This window comes from Saccopteryx bilineata, chromosome 8 (genome assembly GCF_036850765.1).
Source record: "Saccopteryx bilineata isolate mSacBil1 chromosome 8, mSacBil1_pri_phased_curated, whole genome shotgun sequence".
Classification (NCBI taxonomy): domain Eukaryota; kingdom Metazoa; phylum Chordata; class Mammalia; order Chiroptera; family Emballonuridae; genus Saccopteryx; species Saccopteryx bilineata.
The window spans coordinates 28249001-28273412 of record NC_089497.1 but is presented as its reverse complement, the minus strand read 5'-3'; the positions used below and the strand labels follow the sequence as shown (position 1 = coordinate 28273412).

Sequence of the window (24412 nt, the reverse complement as noted above, 5' to 3'; positions counted from 1 at the left end):
CCATGGTCAGGACCAGGAAACGAGGGTTTGAATTCAGGATTCCAAACCTGCCAGTGACTTTTCCTTTTTAGCAGCAGCATAGCTGAGAGACGAAGGGGTCAGGCAGTGGGACTCCAGGTCCTCCTAAGGCCTTTTTGTCTCATCAGTTTTGGAGTCCAAATTGACCCAATCTAAAATGTGCACCGTAAGCTGGAAAACCATCAGCTTTGATGGGTCAGCCAACTGATTTCACAAGAACTGATTAGCAAACTAAAAACTGCGTTTTAAAACACAAAAAGGGTATTTTCCTGTGGAGCTATCTTTCTTAGCTTTTACATTGTCTATTTTTTCCAACAGGGGAAAGTCATAGCAAAAACAATCAATCATAGAGGATTCAATACTCAGACAGTCGAAGAGTTTAAATTTTAACCCATCCACCAACAGCAAAAAGCAAGGGAGCTGTGTTGCACTAACACTTTTTATAGGGAAGCTTTCCTAGACTGGGACAATCTCTCTACCATTTATGACAATATAAGCATATGATATTTTATTTATTTTTTTTTGTGTGTGACAGAGGCAGAGAGAGACAGAGAGAGGGACAGACAGGAAGGGAGAGAGATGAAAAGCATCAATTCTTCGTTGCGGCTCCTTAGTTGTTCACTGATTGCTTTCTCATAGGTGCCTTGACGGGGGGGGGGGGCTACAGCAGACTGAGTGGCCCCTCGCTCAAGCCAGCGACCTTGGGCTGCAGCTGGTGACCTTGGGGTTTCAAACTGGGCCCTCCGCATCCCAGTCTGACGCTCTATCCACTGTGCCACTGCCTGGTCAGGCTGGCAAAGCATATAATATTTTACATCAGTTTTTATCATACATCTAGAAGCAATAAGCCACAACATAAAAAGGCATTTTTAAAAGTCTCTCCTTTTCTTTCTTTTTTTTTTTTTCATTGCAAGTTTATTCAAACCCTGGTCAGCAAATTCAACACTTGAAGGGTTGCCTGAGATTGCAGCTGAGCTACAAGGAGCTGCTGCCCCAGTGAATAGAGTGCTGTTCCTCCCCCGCCCTTCCGCCTCCCTTTTTTCTGATTTATCTAAAGTTTGCTCCAACCTTGGAACTGACTTAATTGTTCACCCTCCCACTTGGAGGGAGCAATCCAAAGATTAACATTTTGGATCACCCAAACTGTGTTTTGGGGAATTTTTGGACCTTTTCCCTCCCACCTAGAGGTGAGAATAAAGCCCACAGACAGCACCCAGACCACACTTTTTAATCCCTTGACTTTAGCTATCATGGCCCAAAGCAGCCAGCGGATCCAGTGAGCCAGTTCCCCTGGGGTTGGATGTATCAATTTTAAATTACGTAGGTGACATTTTACCTCACAACAGACATAAAAGTTCAGCTGCTGTTTCGTACCAAGATGGCTCTGTAGCCAACGGGCATAGAAGGTTCATCATCTCATCCCCTTCACCCTTCCTTTTCTCAGGGGTGGTGTTAGCAAGTTCCACCTCTGACGCCGACCGTCAGCCCTAGTTTGGGAATCTATCAGAAGGATTTACAGGACTGAGCATATAGTTGTGCTTATGGGTCAGATATATTGTACAGAAAGGGTACACAGCAAAATCAGAAAGGGGGAGAGGCGTTCAGGTGAAGTCCAAGGAAATCAGAAACAAACCTGCAAACATCCTATATGCTTTGCTTGATTCCTCCAGCAATGAGTTTGTGGTTTCACATGTGAAGTATCGTCTACATCAGGGGTCCCCAAACTACGGCCCGCGGGCCACATGCGGTCCCCTGAGGCCATTTATCCGGCTCCCGCCGCACTTCTGGAAGGGGCACCTCTTTCATTGGTGGTCAGTGAGAGGAGCATAGTTCTCATTGAAATACTGGTCACTTTGTTGATTTAAATTTACTTGTTCTTTATTTTAAATATTGGATTTGTTCCTGTTTTGTTTTTTTACTTTAAATTAAGATACGTGCAGTGTGCATAGGGATTTGTTCATAGTTTTTTTTATAGTCCGGCCCTCCAACGGTCTGAGGGACAGTGAACTGGCCCCCTGTGTAAAAAGTTTGGAGACCCCTGGTCTACATGCTTAGTAGAGACTTAGTGCCCAGGGCTTTTTACTGGGTGCTCGTCATGGAGGCTGGACTAAATGTTTGGGGTCCTCCCAAATTCATATGTTGAAGCCTAACCCACAATGTAATGGTATTTAGAGGTGGGGTCTTTAGGAGGTAAATATTTTAGATCAGGCCTGACCTGTGGTGGCGCAGTGGATAAAGCATCGACCTGGAAATGCTGAGGTTGCCGGTTGATGCTTCCAGCTCCTCCCCCCCTTCTCTCTCTCTGTCTCTCCTCTCTCTCTCTCTCTCTCTCTCTCTCTCTCTCTCTCTCTCTGTCTCTCCTCTCTCTCTCTCTGTCTCTCCCTCTCCTCTGTAAAAGTAAATAAATAAATAAAATCATTTAAAAAAATATTTTAGATCAGGAGGATTTCATGAATGGGATTAGTGCCCATGATACAGGTATTGATCGACTTACGACCTATGCAATTTATGACCATTCGACTTTACAGCCACAATCGCTAGCCACGACTGCTCCGCGTCTGGCAGCGCAAGCGTTATTTTGATATGTTTTGCAATTGGGAAAATGTTTCCTATGGTATTTTTTACACCTGTATTTTGTAATTTTGTATGTTTTGCAAATATTAAACCAGTTGTACCGGTAATGTAGTGTTTTACTTAAACCTGACGAATGTAAAAATAAGAAGCAAAATGGTGTAGAGATGATACAAATGGCACCAAATGAACAAATAAAATTATGATGTATAACAATAATGAAATAAAATTATGACAAAATATGACTTGAAGATTTTTATAACACCATTTCATAGTACTGTACATATAGCCTACTCAACTTATCACCGAATCATGTTATGACCGATCTGTCGGAACCAGTTGTGGTCATAAATCGAGCAGTAGTTGTAGTTAATTTTCTGTAATTTTGATGGTCTAGGGCTGCCCAGATTAACCACTATGTCTGAGCGTGCCTGTAAGGGTGTTTTTAGATGAATCAGAGTTTGAATAAGTGGACTCAGTAAAGCAGGGTGCTCTCCCTGACGTGGATAGACATCATTATTCAATCCGTTGAGCGCCTAAATACAACAAAAGGCAGAAGGCAGAATTCACTTTTTTTTTTTTTCCTGCCGCATTGCTTGAGCTGAGATATCTCATTTCATCATTCCCCAAGAGAAGTTGTCTTATTCCTTTCTTTAATAACAGAGACAACCAACAGTGATGAGATACAGTTGTAACTCTCTATCTCATCTGGGTCGTTGAGAAGCAGGCTTCTGCCATTCCCAAATAAAAATAATACTGTTGATATAGAAAACGTCCAAACTTATAGAGAGTTTTTACGAGTTTATTTGAGTCAAACTGATGACAGTTTCCAGGAAGTAAAATCTCAGTGGATTGAGAAAATGCTCTGGGGAATGGCAATTTTACAGCCTATTTTATAGATACATTAGAATCACATGAGTAGACAGTAGAGGGTTCCATGAAATTCATTGGTGGTAAATTAGGGAGACAGGACAAAGCAAAGAGGAGAATCTCTGAGATTGGATAAAGAACAAAACAGAGAGACACATACTTGTTTTACATTAGTGACTATAGGAGAGTTAACAATGAACATTTACAGCGCATAGAGATAGTATTTGGGGGACAAGATAACAATGAGGGCTTCTATGGTCTTGTGTTCTGGTGTGATGGGAATATCCTGAGGCGTCCATAAAAAGGGGTTTGCTCTGACATTCCAAGGGTATATTATCTTAGATGCTAAAAGATGAAGGAGAGGCTTACTTAAGGTAAAGACTGACCTTTGTCAAGGAAGCTACAGACCCAGGATGTGTCTACCCACCATAACTCACTGTTAGGAATTTTTTTTTTTAATGTTTATTGTATTGATTTTAGAGAGAGAGAGAGGAAAGGAGAGAGGGAGAGACAGAGAGATAGAAACATCAATCTGCTCCTGGATGTGCCCTGACCGGGGATCAAACCAGCAGCCTCTGTGCTTTAGGACAGTGCTCTAACCGACTGAGCAATCCAGCCAGGACTTAGTTAGGAATATTTGTGTTCAGACCATTCTGTGTGGTTCCTTTTAGTGCTGTGAAAGCCTCTCCTGAGCTTGTCAGATTTAGTAGGTGCCCCCTTTTCATCCACATTACAAAGTAACAAGCATGCATCTCTCTATTTAAAACAAGATATAAAAATGTTACAAGCCACTTTATGCTGTGGTTACTTTTCTTTAGTGACGTACAGATTGTGGTGACATGCTCTAGGTAGCAATGTGGTAGCATTGCTCATAATTATCTTCCTTTCTGCAGCTCAAGGAAGAATTTTCATATGAAAAAGGGCCAAGAACACCTCTGTTTAAAACTGTAAGATTTTTCAAAGGTCTCTTCGGAGAACTGAAGGAGTGGTGAAAAGAGCCTAGATTTTGTTATTTTACTACATGTTTTAAACTCGGCTGTGCTGCTTAGTAGTAATTTCTCCTTGGTCAAATCATTATTTGAATCTTAATTTTCTCATCTATACAATGTATTACAAATCTCCCAGCTACGGGGTTGTTATAACAAAAATAGCATATGTAACATACTTAACTCCATACTTAGCACAGAAGGGCTGAATATGTATAATATTTTCCTTACTTTGGAAAAAAAAAAAAAGGCCACTGAAAGACAGGGACCATAATGTTCATAGAAGCTTTGTTTGTAATAGCCCAACTGGAAACAACCCAAATGACAGCCTCAAATGACCATAATTAGTAGATTGGAAAAAAAAAATGTGGATTATTCGTACAACGCAGCATGTAATACACAGCGTGAACTATTGTTGTGATAAAAGCATGGATAAACCTCACCAACATAATGTTGAATGACCCAAAATAATAATTCATTGAAAGAAAGTTCAAAAGCAGGCAAAACTGATCTATGATGACAGAAGTCAGAAGTGGCCATCTTTTGGAGGGAGGATGGACTGGAAGGAAGCAGGAAGGAGGCTGCGCAGGCTTGGCGTGTTCTACAGCGGTGATCATACGAGGGTAGATGGATGTGGAAGTTCATCAGACTGTGCATTTAAGATTTATACAACTTGCCTGACCAGGTGGTGGCACAGTGGATAGAGCGTCGGACTGGGATGCGGAAGGACCCAGGTTCGAGACCTCAAGGTCGCCAGCTTGAGCGCGGGCTCATCTGGCTTGAGCAAAGAGCTCACCAGCTTAGACCCAAGGTCGCTGGCTCCAGCAGGGGGTTACTCGGTCTGCTGAAGGCCCGCGGTCAAGGCACATGTGAGAAAGCAATCAATGAACAAGTAAGAAGTCGCAACGCGCAAAGAGAAACTGATGATTGATGCTTCTCATCTCTCTCCGTTCCTGTCTGTCTGTCCCTGTCTATCTCTGCCTCTGTAAAAAAAAAAAAAGTTAAAAAAAAAAGAAAAAAAAAGATTTCTACAACTTACTTGTACATTATTTACACTTAAATATATATAAATAATGTCAATTAAAGTCCTGTCCCCTTTTCCCCACGACCTGGATTTTATATCTATATCAATTTTATGTTGTAGGAGACTATCGAGCTCTAGATATGACATACCAATAGCTGGCCATCTTGCAGGCTGCAGTCAATCTGTCCCCTGTGCGTGTCCCCATTTTAGAGCTGGCCCAGAGCTGACAGGCATATGATGAGGGTCACGCACTATCATTATTGACAGATGGAGATGCCATCACATGCCACTGGCAGCCCAGCGCTGGGGAAATCAGGCAGTGGACCGTGCTTCCCACCCTGAGGCTGCCAGGCACCGCCTGGCAATGGAAGGATTAGAAAGCTTCTCGGTTTAAAAAGGCAGAGGGAGGGGAGGGGAATGTGGGCTGGACAATTTATAAATAGACATTGTTGGAGGCTGCCCGATGGTGAAGGCGTTGTTTAGTAAATCTTTCTCCTTTAAGGGTCCCGTGATCGGAGACCCCTTGAAAATACCAGCGTCTTTTTGTTGTTCGTGGGAGATTGTAGGTTTCATCAAGTCCGCTGAGTTGGATGCTATTTCTCTCTGCCAGATTTAGGGACAGGCCTTGGATATTTTGAATCGCTTTTACATGGAGCACAAAGATGACAATGATGATGGGGGTGATGAGGTGTCTTTTGCCAAATGGATGAGCAGCTTCTGGGGTCACAGCTGGACAGAGGAGGATGAGCGACGACCCCGGGACCGCCACGGACCGCGAGACGCCAGCCGCAGGAAAGCCTCCTTGCCCTGCTCAGTGAGTTGTGATCGGGAGCTGGGGCGAGCTGAACTGGGGGGGGGGGGTCCCCTTAGGTAATTTTTGAAGAGCCCTTCCGTATAAAGTTTTCTTTGATTGAAAATGAGTATAGTACTCCCAAATCTTTTTATAGCCACAGAAATGCCTTTTATTATTTTGTCTTGTCCTCCAAGGGACCTGATTTTCTTCTATTAGGTAATGATTTCTTCATTTTTAGTAACCTGAGATATCTTTCCCTTCTATTCAGAGCTCCAGGTAGATAAACCTGAGATAGTCCTACCGCGTGACAATATAATTCAAGTAAAAGGGAAGAAACTTGATGTCACAGTCAGTCTGTGTAGCCTCAGTGTGGATCAGTGTGTGATTTCCAATAGTATTTGGCAATATTGAAAATAGCCTCACTGTTCGGTGACTTCTAAGGAACTGGGGAGTCTCAATAATAAATCACTCCTTTTGATACATGGGGTGCACTTTTTATTCTGGTTCCCATTTGGTTTCCTGATGGGAGAGGGAGATAACATTCTCCCATCCTCAGCACTACTTTGGCGTGGCTGGGCAGCGTACCTGGTGTCCCGAGAGTAAGCTGTGAGTGGGAGAGTTCCCCAGCGGGGAATGGGTGGGCGTGGCGAGGTACGGGGTGGGCGTGGCGAGGTACTGACTCAGCCGCAGGTGCAAACAGGGTTCTCTCTTCTACTGCGAGGCTGGATGACTCCACAGTAGACGTGTACGTCCTCTGATTCGCAGTTACACTGGGATAATACAGCTCTTCTTTTTTGCAAGTCACTTAGAATTCCAGGTAGTAGAGAATCCTCCCTACCCTCTGCTTCTGCCAACCCCAGAACCAAATCAGTTTTGGGGTAATGTTATTTTATTTTATTTTATTTTTAGTTCTAGAGTTCTCAGATGCAGACTGCTGTATTCCCAGGGGTCAGCAAGTGGAGGAATGAGACCTTTTTGAGACATAAATATTTGAAAATAGATCCCTTATCAAATGTATATATACTCAAGGACAAAAGGCAAGCTTTAACACCTCTTTGAACTTCAGGTTCCTTAAATGAGAAAGAAAAGAGGTTGTCTTGGATGGTCTCTGAGAGCCCTTCTCGCTCTAACTTGCCATGATTCTGTTGTAAAATAAACACCTACTTATCACACTTGTTTTGATCTCTTATGTTCCACATCAAGTGAGATATTCATAATGTGTGAGCCAGGGGCGTGATTAGTTTCCAGTTTCCAGATAATGTGAACTGGGAAGAAACAAGGAGAAAAAAACCTGTGATATCGAGGCTAGAGTCACGCTTGGGTATCAACTATGGCCTTAGTGTGCTAGAGTCCTCGAAGAGTGACCACTGACCTTATTCACTGACTGTGGCCCCCTATGGCATAGCCAGTCACCAGGCTAGTGACATGTAAAAAAAAAACCCCAACCCCCCCCCCCCCCACAAAAAAAAACAAACCTTGTGATTTACTATTTATCACAACAGCCCTTTGGAGCCACAGGAAATATGAAAACAAGGGAAGGTACATGACATAAAATGTAATTTCTTAAATAAATGTTACTACCTACTAGACTTTAAAACCTGAGATAATCTACTGTATTTGGAGACTCAACTTACAGGTTGCAATTTTTTTTTTTTTTTTTGCCTTAAGCTATTGGGGAAGCCCAGAATTTGTTAGGTACAATATTTCTAAATGGTGTCCACATATCTTTTTTGGGTCATGCTGGCTTTGAACATTTGCCTGAATTAATCTGTTTAGATTCTCCGAGTCAACAATGAATTCCATAATTATCGGGCTAACATGCAGAAAGCATGTGTTCATTTAAGGAGACGAGGCATGGAGCAAAAACGACAGGTTGCCTGAATAGAGCAGAGAGAGCACCAACATGGGACACAGACCAGGGGACCCAGGGGGATGTGGGCAGAGCACTGGAGAGTAGGCGGTTTGATTCTTTAAATTAATTATTTTATTTATTCATTTAGAGAGAGGGGACAGAGAGAGGGGGTGGGGGAGGAGCAGGAAGCATCAACTCCCATATGTGCCTTGACCAGGGAAACCCAGGGTTTTGAACCGGCAACCTCAGCGTCCCAGGTCGACGCTTTAACCACTGTGCCACCGCAGGTCAGGCGGCAGTTTGATTCTTAATCTCTCTTTATACAATTTTGTGTATTTGTGAAGATAATCTGTAACTGGATACTTAACTCTAAGATGTGTTCAAATTTTTCTTATGTTAGAGATTTGAGAACAATTAGGTATTTAATTTTTGTGTTTGGTTTTGAGGTTAATGAAAATAACTTCAAAAGAAGAACTCACTCTTAACCTTATCTTCTTTCTTCTCTCCCCACTGTCCCAGTCTAAGTCTCTTCCCTCTCATTACCTGTGAATAACGTCATTATCACACACATATGAGAGAATTTTCCCTTTCTTTCTTATTTGAATATAATATGGCTTTTAGTCTCATGATTTTTGATAAATTATAGTGATGGAGTATTAATTCATTCAACATGTTTATTGAACACCTACTATGTGCCAGGCATTGTACAAGGCACATTAGAATTATACCGTAAAAGGAGACATATGTGGTCTCCAGACTTGTGACACTTCAGTCTGGCAGAAACACAAATCTGACAGAAAGAATGAGGTGTGACAAAGGGTTAAAGCTGAGTCTTTCGCAGAGAATACTGTTTTTCAACCAGAATCATTACGATCTGTGATTGCTGATTTAAAGTGAATAAAAAAATTCATCTTTATTGTTTTGGTTGTCCTTGGTGAAAAAAAAATTTAATATGACATCTCTCTCATTACTGAACTGATCTACTCTTTCCTGCCATCATCCCGTGAATACAAACTTGAAGTAAAGTGACTTTGGTATCTCTTATTTACTCTATTTATTGAAAGTGGAGCTCTAATACTTAGTCTATTCAGATTTCTAGGCATCTTCTCTTTCAGCTCATGCTTCTCTCAGTGTTGCTCTGTATAGTTTGGACCTAGTAGAAGGAAGGAGTAAGCTAATGAAAGACTCTTTGAGGAGGTACTGAGTTCATTGGCCAGGGCTCGGTTAACTCCAGATGGACTTTCTCAGTGCTCCTTCTCTGCTCCAAGGTAGGCACAATATGTATCTGCCCATGTGGCATCATTTGAGGGGATTGAGGGATACAAAGTAAGTCTCTACCTACCTTCACCTACGGTTTTTTTTTTTCATTTGTTTTTTTTAAAAATCACCTTTTCCTCCACCTTCTAATTTCTCTTCATATTCTCAATTTAAAAGAGTAGAAAGGCCCTGGCTAGTTGGCTAAATGGTAGAGCTTCAGCCTGGTGTGTGGAAGTCCCAGGTTCAATTCCCGGTCAGGGCACACAGAGGAAGTGACCATCTGCTTCTCTACCTTTTCCCCTTCTCTCTCTTCCCCTCCCACAGCCATAGCTTGATTGGCTCAAGCGAGTTGGCCTCAGGCTCTGAGGATGACTCCATGGCCTCCACCTCGGGTACTAAAAAATGGCAACAGCCTCAGATGGGCAGAACATCGCCCCGTAGTGGGCTAGCTGGGTGAATCTTGGTCGGGGCTCATGCAGGAGTCTGTCTCTCTGCCTCCTACACAGAAGTCTTCCACTAGTCCTACCAGCTACCCCAACACCTCTCCAAATAGATACAGTTTTACCCTGTTACACCCTCTCATTGCACCTTAAACCTTTGTAGCATTGGCCAAAGGAGCAAGAACATACCCTATTTGTTTCATGTCTACCGTCTGTGCAGACATAAACTCCAAGATGGGCACATTCTGCCTGTTTTCTCCCCAACAATTTATAGCACCAACTAGCATAAAAGGACTTATATATATACAGATTGATCTCATGTATCTTAGTGCTTTACAAATCTTTAACCATATTTCTGAGTATTCATTGACAGTAAGTTTTTAGACATGTGTATTAGTTTGTTTGGATTCCCATAACAAGATACCACAGACTGGGTGGCTTGAAGAACAGAAATTTATTTTCTCACAGATCTGGAGGAGGTTGGAAGTCCAAAATCAAGGAGTCGGCAGATTTGGTTTCTTCTGAGGCCTCCTGCCTTGGCTTATAGACAGCCACCTTCTCACTGTGTCCTCAATTGGCTTTTCTCTGTGTGAACAAATCCCTGGTGTTTCTCTGTGTGTCCAAATTTCCTCTTCTATTAGGATACCAGTTATACTGGATTAGGGCCTACCCTATGGCCTCATTTTAACTTCATCTTTAAAGGTTCGACCTCCAAATGCTGAGTTACTCACATTCTGAGTTACTCACATAGGGCTTCAATATGGGAACTGAAGAGGGAGGGCACAATTCAGCCCGTAACAACACTCAACAGATGGATCCAAGGAGGGAAATCGTTTAAGCCTCCAGACATGTTTTACCGATGGCTCTTTAGGAAGGTGTGTACATCTATAGTCCTATCAGCCAGGAACAGCAAGCTCGTCTCTCTCCACTCTTGCCACTATTGGTATCATTTAAAAACTTTTTATTTTATTTTTTTGCTAACCTGAATGGCAAAATTATACCTTATTCCATTTTATATAACCTTTCACTACCAAAAAGCATAAACAGTTTTTACCATTTGGTCTTTCTAATTTCCATTTTTTATATATTTATTAATCCAATATATATTTAATAAACTAATGTTATAAATAAGAAAAGGTGTTGCATAGTCTGGCATTCCCATAGCGAATGAAATGTAGCCCTTGATGTCATGGAACATACAAGCTAACGGAAGAGAGACTTGTAACAAAACTCCCCAAATTATTGATTACAGTTGTGATAAGTAGGAATATGAGAAAGGAGAAGTAGCCTGACCAGGTGGTGGCACAGTGGATAGAGCATCAGACTGGGATGTGGAGGACCCAGGTTCAAGACCCTGAGGTCACCAGCTTGAGCGCAGGCTCATCTGGTTTGAGCAAAGCTCACCAGCTTGGGCCCAAGGTCACTGGCTTGAGCAAGGGGTTACTCAGTCTGCTGAAGGCCCAAGGTCAAGGCACATATGAGAAAGCAATCAATGAACAACTAAGGTGTCGCAACAAAAAACTGATGATTGATGCTTCTCATCTCTCTCTGTTCCTGTCTGTCTGTCCTTATCTATCCCTCTCTGTGACTCTCGCTCTGTCTCTGTAAAAAAAAAAAAAAAAAAAAAAGAATAGATTGGTGTTCCTGTCTCTCTCTCTCTCTCTCTCTCTCTCTCTCTCTCTCTCTTCCTCTCTGGTTAAAATAAAATAAAAAAAAATAAAGAGAAAGGAGAAGTATGAGATCCCAGGAGAACATATAACGGACTTGAACTGATCAGGTTGGTGGGAAAGGTTTTCCGGGGATATGCAGTTTGGGTGGTGACTGAAGGATGATTAGCTACTAGCAAGGTAAAGGTGGTTGGTGAGGCCACAGGCAGGAAGATCAAAGGGAAACCGGGAGGGTACAGTGGTAGAAAGACAGAGGAAAGAGTGTTTCCACAAGGGCCCTAAGGGCAACTGAGTTGAATGCTACTGAATTAATCAAGACCAAAATGTGCCCAGAACTTGGCAACATTGAGACCAATATCATGATCAAAATTAGTTGTGGGTGCAAAAGCTAGATTGGAGTGTGTTGGTGAATGAGAGAAATGAGAGAGCAAGTGTCACAATTTTTTCAAGTTCTTTCTTCTGTTTTTCCCTTGATCATTTTCCAATATGATTTTAACACTGATGTCATTGTATTACATGCCCTCTATGTTTCTCTGTTTGTATGCAAGATATATTATGCATTGAAAGGATATTTATTAAACATTAGTAACATGTAGCACATGTTTTTGGATCTTGTCTACTATTTAATTTTAAGTTGGTTTTTATAAAAATTGATTTGAGAAAGGAGGAAGAGAGCAAGAGAGAGAGAGAGAGAAATACTGATTTGTTGTTCTAGTTATTTATGCATTCACTAGTTGCCTCCTTTATGTGCCCTGATCAAGGATCGAACCTGCAACCTTGGCACATTGGAACAATGTTTCAAGTAACTGAGCTATCTGGCTAGGGCTAATTTTAAGTTGTTCTTGTTGTACATCAGCTTTTACATAGTTAAATGAATTTTTTACCTTATGACTTCTCCCTTTGCTCTCTGCTTAGAAATTCTTTCTTTGTACCTAAATAATATAAACATTAATTTTTATATTATTCTTTGAAAATTTATGGCTTCGTTAAATTGTATTTATAATTTTGGAATTTACTTATACATATAAATTCAAGGTTTGGAATGCTTGATTATGTGCCCTAATGGTGGAGGAGAAATGTAGCAAATCTTGGGATGTTCTACTTAACATTTTAACCAATTGATTCTATTGCTCCATTGTAGAAGAAAGGTCCTACTAATGAAAACGATGAAATTACAGTTCAACATGTGATTTGTTTAGTTACTAATCTATGGATATTCTGTCTCTGTGCTAATATCATGTAGTGTCTTTATATTATAAACATTTTTGTTTTATATTTCCAGTTTCCTGTGCTTCCCAGAGTCAAATCATCTGACAGCCATCCAAGAAGGCATTCTCATCAGGGCCACGAATTCCAATGCTGTACTCACATGAAGGAATACGAAAAAAGCTCAGAGGATAGGTCATTCAAGGAGCCACTGGAGTCAAAAAGAAGATCCCATTCCAAAATTCAGGCATTTTCAGAGTCTTTTGAACAACAACTGTCCTTTAGAACCAACCGCTCTGTCTCTTTGGTATGTAACGGAGTTATTGAATATTTAAGCCACATTAGAAAAGGAAAATTAAAGGGTGCCTCCTCCCCAAATTTGAGAAGACCAAATCTAACTTCTTAATTTACAGCTTGGTGATGATAGTTCTGAAAAGCAATTCTTTGTTTTACATAGTTCAGTTGTACAGAAGATTTTCTAATTATTATTTTTATTGAAAGCATCTGGTGTAGGAAGAATTCCTAGAGGACCATTAGTGGAAAGTTTTTGCTATCAAAGTCCTCTAATTCTTTTAGACTGCTTTCATCACCCTTAATATAAGTAATTGTGACTCATTCTCCTTTCACTGTATGGAGAAGAGAAAAACTGCTCCTACTGCTCCTATGCAGTATTTAATCCAGTAGCAGGTAGTCTATGATGGTGTCATATTCTCCTGTACATTTATTTATTTATTTATTTATTTATTTATTTATTTATAAAATGGAATTTAATAGGGTGACACTGATCAATAAGAGTACATAGGTTTCAGGCAAACATTTCTATAGCATTAGAACTGTTGACTGTATTGTGTGCCTATCACCCAAAGTCAAATCACTTTTCATCACTGTATGTTTGTACCTCTTTACTCCCCTTTCCCATCCTCCTTCCCTTGGTAACCACTTCACTTGAAGTCAGAGTAATGGTGGCATGAGAGATACTCTTGCTCTCTCCCCTTGAAATTTCAACAAATTGAACAGCTATAACACAGCGAAAGAATACCAGGTAGGCTTGTAGGCTTGCCTGAAAAGATCTGCTCATGAAACTGACTAAAGGTGGGAAGGGTTGAGAAAGGGGATGGAAGTCAAGACATACTTGCAGTCGGGCTTTAGAGAGGGGAGAAACCTGGAGTGAGTGGACTTCTGCAAAGAGGAGTGGAGAGATTAGGGGGCACTTGGGGAGATGTGAAGCCAAAGTGACAGCATAATGAAGGGTCACTGCCAGCATTCCTGTGGTCTAAGGACAGCTCACACTCAGCACAGTGACAGAGAAAAACAAAGTGTGGCTACCCAAGTCCCAGATCCCACCTCCATCCCTTCATGGGGTATGGAGAGTGACAGAGACATACCCCATAGCTAGTTCTACAGTACAACTCTTTCCCCTGAAGAAAAGAAGTGCTCTGTGTCTGGTCCCCTGGTCTGTTGAGACATGAAGAGGAGCATTGGAAGGCTTGAGATTGCTATATATAAAGCCATAAAGCCCTCACAACATGCCCTACCCATCATCCTGAGAGCAACATTTCAGTGGAGGTCAGCCCAGGAATATCACATAATTAATTCTTGTACTCCAGTGTCACAATTGGAAAATAAAGAGAAAAGAAAAACTTCAGAACTGAATTTTTCCCCTTTCTTCTCTTTATTCTTTTGAATTTTATTTTTTATCACTATTTTATATTTTTATTTTGGTGGGTATTTTGTTTGTTTTTTATTTATTAGTTTTGGTTTTCTCTGTTTTCTGTGGTTTTTCTCTTTTACTTTTTATTATTTTAAAAATGGTTTTCTTTTTATTTTATTGTATTTTTTACTTTTACTTTTCTTGTAGTTGTTTTCTGTTTGATTTCTTAACAATACCACTCTCAAATGCCATCAAGGATGAAGAAAGCTAATACCATGACTACACATAAGAGAGACATAGTTCAGAAAGAAAATGAAAAATCTCCAGAAAGCAATCTCAATTACATGAAAACCTTGAAAGTACTCATGAGATGTGAGAAAACACTGATAGACAATTTAAAGAACCCAGAAAACAAATTAATGAACAATTTGAATACTTCACCAAGGAGATTGAAACTTTAAAAACAGAGATGAAGAAGTCTATACATGAATTGAAAAATGAGGTAGGAAATTTAAATAATAGAACAGGCCAGATAGAGGAGAGAATCAGTGACATTGAAAAAAGGCAACTAGAGATGCTACAGAGAGAAGAAAGACTCACACACTTTAAAAAATGAGAGAGCTCTATGAGAATTGTCTTACTCCATCTAAAAGAGCAATATAAGAATAGTGGGTATATCAGAAGAAGAAGAGAGGGAGAAGGGAATGAAGAGTTTATTAAGACAAATAATTGACGAAAACTTCCCAACCTATGGAAAGACTTAGACCTTCGAATCCAAGAAGCAAACAGAATGCCAAGTTACTTCAACCCAAATTGACCTTCTCCAAGGTACATTGTAATGAAACTGTCAATAAAACTGTCATTCTTTCAATGACATAGAAAGAATCCTCAAGGCAGTCAGGAAAGGAAGAAGATAACATAAAGGAAGGCCCATTAGGTTATCAACGGACTTCTCAGCAGAAACTCTACATGCCAGAAGATAGTGGACTCAAACATTAAAAGGACCAAAAGAAAGGAATTACCAGCCAAGAACACTATATCCATCAAAGTTATTCTTCAAATATGAAGGAGAAATAAAAACTTTTGCAGAACTACAGAAGCTGAGAGAATTTATCACTAGAAACCCCCACTGCAGAAAATATTCAAGGAGGTTATTCTGCTTGATACAAAGAACAAAGCAAAACAAAACCACAAGTAAAGGCCCCATCACAGTTACATATAAACAAGGACAATCTGTGACAACAAAAACATAAAAAGGAAGTGGATAAAGGTCTGAAGTAGCTAAGGAGGATGGAGTGCAGAAGCACTCATAAGACAAAGGACTCTAGTATATATAAAACATTTTTTCTAAATAACCTAATGATAACCACCCACAAAAAAACCAAAACTGAAATCCATAGCTTAAAAAAGAGGAAATAAAGGAAGCATGGAATATCATCAACAAAAGCAACTGACAGACACACAAAGGAAAGAACTAAAGGAGACAGAGCTACCAGAAAACAAAACATAAATGGCTATAGGAAATCCTCATATGTCAAAATTACTCTAAGTGTAAATGAACTAAACTAACCATAAAGAGGCACAGAGGAGCAGATTGAATCAGAAAGCAAAACCCAACCATATGCTGCCTTCAGCAAGTTGCAAGAAAAAAGTAGACTCAAAATGAAAGATTGGAAAACAATTCTCCAAGCAAATAATGTAGCCATGTTTATATGTGACAATACTGAGTTCAAGACAACAAAAGTAACAAGAGACAAAGATGGACATTTCATAATGGTAAAGGGGACACTGGATCAAGAAGACACAACACTTCATAATATATATACACTGAATCAGGGAGCACCAAAGTATATAAAGCATCTACACATCTAAAAATAGGATCTGAAAAAAAAATGCAATCATAGTCTGACTGGTGGTGGTACAGTGGGTAGAGTTGACCTGGGACACTGAGGACCCAGGTTTAAAATTCTGAGGTTCCTGGCTTGAGTGTGGGTTTATCCAGCTTAAGCAAAGGCTCACGAGTTTAGCACAGGGTCACTGGTTAGAGTGTGGGATCATTGTCATGATCCCATGGTTACTGGCTTGAGCCGAAGGTTGCTAGCTTGAACAAGGGGTCACTGGCTTGGCTGGAGCACCCCTGTCCAGGCACATATGAGAGTCAATCAATGAACAACTAAGTGATGCAACTATGAGTTGATGTTTCTCATCTCTCTTCCTTCCTGTCTTTCTATCTCTCTGTTTTTGTCTCTTTCTCATTAAACAACAACAACAGCAACAACAACAAAAGTGTCATTATAGTTGGAGACCTCAACACACCATTGATGACTTTTTCCAAACAGGAAATCAATAAAGAAATATTGGCCTTAAACTACACACCAAGCCAAATGGACATAATAGACCCTACAGAACATTTTATTCCAGAATAGATTATACATTCTTTCCCAGTGTGCATGGAACAGTCTCAAGGATAGATCATATGTTGGGCCACAAAACTAACCTCAACAAATTTAAGAAGGCTGAAATTATACCAACCATATTCTCTGACCATAAGGTTTTGAAATTAGAACTTAACTGCAAAAAGAAACTAAAGAAACTCACAAAAATATGGAAATTAAACAATATACTTCTAAAAAATGACTGGGTGAAAGGAAAAATAAAAGCAGAGATCAAATATATATATATACAAACAAGAATGACAACACGACATATAAAAACTTTAGGGATGCAGCAAAAGAAGTAATAAGAGGGTAGTTTATATCACTACAAGCTGAAGTCAAGAAACAAGACATATCCCAAGTAGACAACCTAACATTACATCTGAAAGAACTAGAAAGAGAAGAACAAAGGCAGCTGAAAGTTAGCAGAAGAAAGAAAATAGTAAAAATTAGAGCAGAACTAAATGAAATAGACTATAAAAATCTATAGAGATATTAAGACAACAAAGAGATAGTTCTTTGAAAAGATTGATAAAATTGGCAAACCCCTGGCTAGATTGACTAAAGAAAAAAGAGAAAGGATGCATGTAAACAAAATCTGAAATGAAAGAGCAGAAATGACGACAGACATCAGAGATATACAAAGGACCCCACTAGAATACTATGAAAGATTATATGCCACCCAATTCAACAACATAAAAGAAATGGATAAGTTCCTAGAACAATACAATCTTTCTAGACTGAGTCACAAAGAAGTGGAAAACCTAAATAGACCCATAAGCAGAGAGGAAGTAGAAACAACTATTAAAAACCTCCCCCAAAATAAAAGTCCAGGACCAGATGGCTACTCTAGTGAATTCTACCAAACAATCAAAGATTTGGTACCTATCCTTCTAAAACTCTTCCAAAAAACAGAAGAAGAAGCAATGCTTCTTAACACATTTTATGAGGTCAATATAACCCCAGAGGCAGATTTAACAGTGAGCGCACTGGGCCCTGACTTTTGAAGGGTCCCACAAAACCCCAACTTTACACTTTTTTCTAATGACACCAAGCTTGGTTTCAGATGTGCAATTTTAACATTAATAGCACATAATACTTTTTATTTATTTAAAAATATGGTTAACATGTATTTTTATTTTTCCTGTCTCTTTTTTTTAAGGAGCCTCGTATTTTCTTCTGCACCTGGGGCCTCAACTGACCTTAATCCACTTCTGCATAAACCCAATATCAAAATCTGGCAAGAACAACACAAAAAAAGAAAACTATGGACCAATATATCTAATGATTACATATACAAAAATCCTACAGAAAATATGAGCAAATTGAATACAATAATACATTACAAAAATAATATGTCATGAGCAAGAGGGATTCATTCCAAGAGCACAAGGATGGTTCAACAAATTGATTAATGTAATACACCACATCAACAAAACAAAGGACAAAGATCCATCAATAGATACAGAAAAGGCATTCAATAATTTACAATATCCATTTATGTTTAAAACACCCACTCACCACTGCGTAAGTTCACTTGATAAGCATTTAGGGTTCCTCAACATTTTTAGATCAAATGGAGGAGGGGGAGAACAATGATTTTTCTTTCTTTCTTTTTTTAAAATTTTATTTATTGTTGTTAGAGAAGAAAGAAGGGAGAGAAACATTAATTTTTTTGTTCCACTTATTTATACATTTGTTGGTTGATTCTTGTATGTGCCCTGATTGAACCACTAACCTTGGCATATTGGGATGACATTCTAACCAACTGAGCCACCTGTCCAGGACTATTTCTTTACTTTAAAAAAGAGAAGTGAAAATAGGTATCATTCCTACATTTATTAATACCTTTTTTTTTTTTGTCAGTAATTCCTTTGAAAGGCACTCCCTGACCATGGAAACTAAAGAAGCAACACCTCTCCCCCATTGTTTTTTATCATATTATCCTATCATTGCACTCATCACTATTTCTTATTCTTTTGTCTCCTGTTAGACTTGTTGATTAATTGCCTGTCTCTCTCCACGTAGGTATAAAACATAGGAAGCTGGGTCTCTGTAGTTAGTGTATCTCCTGATACCAGTGAATATGGACCCTTGGGTAACCTGTTGGGGACTGTTAATAGGTTTGGATGTAATTTTGACATTTCAGTCTTTACAGAGTCCTCTTCAGTCTTTTTTGTTTCTTATTTTTCCGAAGCTAGAAACGGGGAGAGACAGTCAGACAGACTCCCGCATGCGCCCGACCGGGATCCACCCGGCACGCCCACCAGGGGGCAATGCTCTACCCACCAGGGGGCAATGATCTGCCCCTCCGGGGGCGTAGCGACCAGAGCCACTCTAGCGCCTGGGGCAGAGGCCAAGGAGCCATCCTCAGCGCCCGGGCCAACTTTGCTCCAATGGCTGCAGGAGGGTAAGAGAGAGACAGAGAGGAAGGAGAGGGGGAGGGGTGGAGAAGAAGATGGGCGCTTCTCTTGTGTGCCCTGGCTGGAAATTGAACCCAGGACTTCTGCATGCCAGGCCGACGCTCTACCACTGAGCCAACCAGCCAGGTCGAGTCCTCTTCAGTCATTACAGAGTCCTCATATGAAAACTAGTGCAGGCCCTGGCCTGTTGGCTCAGTGGTAGAGCGTCAGCCTGGCGTGCAGGAGTCCTGGGTTCAATTTCCGGCCAGGGCACACAGGAGAAGTGCCCATCTTCTTCTCCACCCCTCCCCCTCTCCTTCTTCTCTGTCTCTCTCTTCCCCTGCCAAGGCTCCATTGGAGCAAAGTTGGCCCGGGCGCTGAGGATGGCTCTGTGGCCTCTGCCTCAGGCACTAGAATGGCTCTGGTTGCAACAGTGACGCCCCAGATGGGCAGAGCATCGCCTCCTGGTGGCTGTGCTGGGTGGATCCCCGTCTGGCACATGCGGGAGTCTGTCTGACTGCCTCCCCGTTTCCAACTTCAGAAAAATACAAAAAAAAAAAAAAAAAAAAAAGAAAACTAGTGCAAACACTACTGTTAGTATAATTTAAGGGAGTAGACATAGGAAGATTAGAATTATTGCATGTAGGATTCACTTATATTTCTTTTCAAAAAAACACCTGGAGACTATTAATTTCATCATTCTGTGAAATCACATTCAGAGGCAGAATCAGAATCATGGGCTGAGTTTCCTCCATAGACCATCTGCTGATGCCCAGGCCCCTTAGTCTGTTTATTTATGACTAAGGCCCTTAGCACCACCCTTAGGCTTATGCTAATTTATTACAAGAAACTAAGATGTAAAGGCCTGCTTAATAGTCAGGCCTTTCTCCATTTCTGATAATGAAGAGAAAAGCGGAACATTGTCAGCCATTGGCACATTTTTATGCTTTTTAAAATCCTTTTCTTCCAGGGACCTGAGAGCAGAAAGGAAAGAAATGAAAGAGAATGCCAGCAGAAGGAAACAGGACCCCTCAAGAAAGTGGAGGAAAGAAGGAGGTGTAGGAAGGAAGAACATGGAAAAGCATACGTGGCTCCTCTCTTTGAAAAAGGACCCAAGTAGTACATTGTTTCCACATTGCACCCACACTGCTACTGTGTGTTTTGAGTCCAGTATACTAGCTGAGGGGCGGCGACTTTAAAAGATTGTCTGCTGGCCTGACCTGTGGTGGCACAGTGGGTAAAAGGGTTGACCTGGAATGCTGAGGTCGCCGGTTCGAAATCCCGGGCTTGCCTGGTCAAGGCACATATGGGAGTTGATGCTTTCTGCTCCTCCTCCCCTTCTCTCTCTCTCTCTCTCTCTCTCTCTCTCTCTCTCTCTCTCTCCCCCCCCCTCTCTCTCTCCTCTCTCTAAAAAAGGAATAAATAAAATCTAAAAAAAAAAAAAAGACTGTCTGCAGGCACTGAGTGATGGAAGTGGGTGGTTGGTGCGACTGCTTCCCAAGAAGGCTCTCATCTTAGTTGAGAGTTTGATCTGCTTTTTTTGTCCTTTTGTAAGAATAAAAAATACAAAAAATATTTTAATAGAATAAAGTAACTCTTGTAAATGTAAAGAAAGATATTTAAAGAGCCACCCACACATCTTTATCAACCCCTCTTCCACGTCAATATCAAGTTAAATAAACGTCATTGATGTGACTCTAAATTTATTTCCTTATTAGAAGTAACTATGTAAGTATGCCTAATGGCCAGCCTTTAACTGCTAATTAACATGCCAAGTACTAGGCTGAGGTCTTCAATGCCTTACCTAAAACAATCCCCACCACTCTAAGGTGGGACCTATTCTTGTCTTCACTTGCTGGCTGAGGAAACTGATATTTAGAGAAGTTCAGGACTCACAGGTGTGGTGACAGAGTAAGGGCCAGACTCATACTCCTACCCTAAGGCGGGGCCTCCATTTCCCCTTAGTGGTGGGTGCTGACTTAGTGTGTATGTGGTGTACGTGGGAATGAGCTGTGTGAGAAAAGCAAGACTGGGGATGATTTCCCATTTTGACTGTATGGTAGAGACTGATTCTTTGAGGTCTGCTTTATACTCTTGGTTATAATTTTATGAGGCCATATACTTTTATATATATTTATTAATTATTTTATTGAAATATAACTGACATATAACAGTATATGTTTCAGGTGTACAGCATAATGATTTGATATAGGCATATATTGTGAAATGATCACCACAGTAAGGCTAGTTAACATCTATGACCACACATAGTTACATTAGTTTTCTTTTTAAAAACGTTTTTCCAGCCCTGGCCAGTTGGCTCAGTGGTAGAGCAATGTGCAGCATGTGGAAGTCCCAGGTTCAATTTCCGGCAGGGCACACAGCAGAAGTGACCATCTACTTCTCCACCCCTCCCCCTCCTTCTCCCCTTCTCTCTCTCTTTCTCTCTCTTGTCCCCTCCCACAGCCATGGCTCAAATAAACAAGTTGGCCCCGGGCACTGAAGATGGCTCCATGGTCTCACCTCTGGGGCTAAAATAGCTCGGTTGCTGAGCAATGGAGCAGCGGCCGCAGATGGGCAGAGCATCAGCCCCAGATGAGGCTTGCTGGGTGGATTCCTGTTGGGGCACAGGTAGAAGTCTGTCTCTCTGTCCCCCTGCCTCTCACTTGATAAAAAAAAAAATTTTTTTTCATTGATTTGAGAGTGACAGAGAAAAAGAGAGAGACTCACAAGGAAGAAACAGAGAAGCATCAACTTGTATTTCACTTAGTTGTTTCATTTAGTTGTGCACCCATTGATTGCTTTTCATTGATTGTTTTTTGTACATGCTCTGAACAGGGATCGAACCTGTGACCTTGGCTTGCTGGTATGACACCCTATTCACTGACCCACCCAGCCAGGATGCAACAATTTTTTTTCTTATGATGAGAACTTTTATGATTTACTCTCTAAGCAATCTTCAACTCCACCATAGAGTATTGTTAAGTATGGTCACCATGCTGTATATTACATCCCTTGAATTATTTAAAAAATATGGAGCACTTCACAAATTTGTGTGTTATTCTTGCTCAGCAGCCATGTTAATCTTTGCTGTGATATTCCAATTTTATATGTGCTACCGAAATGAGCATTTGTTTTTCTTACTTTTCAGCTTTATTAAGGTATAAATGACAAATAAAAGTGTATATATTTTAATTGTACAGCACAGTGATTTGACATATGTACACTTCATGAAATGATTATACAATCTGGTTAATTAGCATATTGAGGCCAAATTCTATCACTATTATTTTTCTCTAGAGGACAAGACTCTGATACTCCCCTGATTTACTCTTTGTCTCTGTCTTGAATCTTTAAATGCTCAAGGGCAGATAGTCTCCGTGTTGTCAAGAAAGACTATCTCCCCAAACTACTACTTATAACTAAGACAATAATTTATTGATTAGGTAAGATACAAACTAACTTTGACATAGGCAGTGGAAAGAAGGAAAATGAGAAGGAAAAAGAGGAACACTGAAAGAAAAGTAAAATAGTGATGATCTGTGACCGGAATTTTTTCAGTTTTCATACAGCTTATACCTTCATCCATTCCGCGGCCTTTATACAGTTTTGGGCTTTTTACTCCTGTAAAAGACAACTTCAAGCTTTTACATGTGGCGTTAGCCTCTTATTTGCCAGCACCAAGGGGAGGGTGGGGCCTGAGCTGCCATCAGGCCTGCGTTATGCTGTAGCCATGCCGTGGGGAAAGCAGTTGTTTTTCAAGCCTTTCTATAGGGAGTTTTTAGTCTTACCAACCCAGGTTCAGATTTGGGGACAGCCTGCTCACCGACTCTGGCTCCTACAGGAAGAGCTAGGGAGAGGAGGTCCATCCACAGGAAGAGGAGAAACTGATGGAGCTCCCTTGGCCAGTGCTGGCCAAGACGATAGCCCCTTCCTACTTCCGCCCAGACACCTGTGAATGTTCTTCCCCTCCCTGAACTCAAAAATGGCAGTCCCTGGAAAAATCATGATTAGGGATTTTATGATATATTTCATCAAAATGGGGGAAAATTTATTTTCACCATTTTTTTATTTTTTTTAATTTTTCTGAAGCTGGAAACGGGGAGAGACAGTCAGACAGACTCCCGCATGCGCCCGACCGGGATCCACCCGGCACGCCCACCAGGGGCGACGCTCTGCCCACCAGGGGGCGATGCTCTGCCCCTCCGGGGCTTCGCTCTGCCTCGACCAGAGCCACTCTAGCGCCTGGGGCAGAGGCCAAGGAGCCATCCCCAGCGCCCAGGAGTCTCGGCTGCAGGAGGGGAAGAGAGAGACAGAGAGGAAGGAGAGGGGGAGGGGGAGGGATGGAGAAGCAAATGGGCGCCTCTCCTATGTGCCCTGGCCGGGAATCGAACCCGGGTTCCCCGCACGCCAGGCCGACACTCTACCGCCGAGCCAACCGGCCAGGGCTATTTTCACCATATTTTCAGGACCAGAGCACAAGAAGGAGGGGGGACTCTCTGAAAATGAAGTCGCCAGCTTATGACCTTTTTCATATCACAGAACAATACTTCTCTTAACAAAAAAGGCTGATAAGGAAAAAGAATAAAAATTATAAGCCTTTTATTGTGCCTACTCAGAAATAAATATGGTTAATACTTTGGTATATGTCCTTCCAGAATATTATCCATGTATACACACACATATATACATAAACAAACTAAGAAACTATTTTTCGGACATGAGCTCATTCCAGTTGACAGTATATTATTAACATCTCAAATTAATAAAATAATCTAGTGTGTAATTTAATGATTTCTTTCCAATAGCTTTTAAACAAGCTCAAGTCTCTTCTATCTTAAAAACTTTCCCTGATAATACACCAGTCGGTACCACCCTTGATATCCTATGGTTATCACCTTAACTATTTTTTCTTATCAAGCAAACTTCTTGAAGAATTATGTACATGTCCCCTTTGACTTTCAGCCAGCATTAATGTGACTCCTATCCTTATACTCTATAGAAGCTGTTGACATCAAAGTCACCTATAACTTCTTTTCTGTCAAATTAATTTTAGGGAAACAACACTTGACTTTCTTCACTTGATTTTCTGGCAGCATCTGACATTGCTGGCCAACCTCCCCCTCTTGCCTGTCCTGACCCATATTCTGCATTTTCTTTCATCTCTCTAATCACTTTGGGTTGGCCTTTGGTGAGGGATTCTTATCTCTTAAATAATGATTTTTCTCTGGATAGTCACT

At 40.8% G+C, this 24412-nt stretch overlaps 1 protein-coding gene and 2 non-coding genes across 3 annotated transcripts; 2 read left to right on the top strand and 1 right to left on the bottom strand.

The window, feature by feature from the left end:
• The first annotated feature begins 5923 nt into the window (after nt 1-5923).
• Nucleotides 5924-20519, top strand: LNP1 (leukemia NUP98 fusion partner 1). The gene is made up of 3 exons (XM_066241253.1): nt 5924-6283; nt 12761-12991; nt 20143-20519. The coding sequence occupies exons 1-3, from the start codon at nt 6119-6121 to the stop codon at nt 20290-20292; spliced, it is 546 nt and encodes a 181-aa protein (XP_066097350.1). The 5' UTR covers nt 5924-6118; the 3' UTR covers nt 20293-20519.
• On the top strand, nt 7561-7691 carry LOC136312381 (small nucleolar RNA SNORA3/SNORA45 family). Its single transcript, XR_010726973.1, has one exon. It is a non-coding gene; the product is annotated as a small nucleolar RNA SNORA3/SNORA45 family (small nucleolar RNA).
• A 1680-nt stretch (nt 20520-22199) lies between the features above and the next one.
• Nucleotides 22200-22301, bottom strand: LOC136312362 (U6 spliceosomal RNA). The gene has a single exon (XR_010726957.1). It is a non-coding gene; the product is annotated as a U6 spliceosomal RNA (small nuclear RNA).
• Between the last annotated feature and the right edge of the window lie 2111 nt (nt 22302-24412).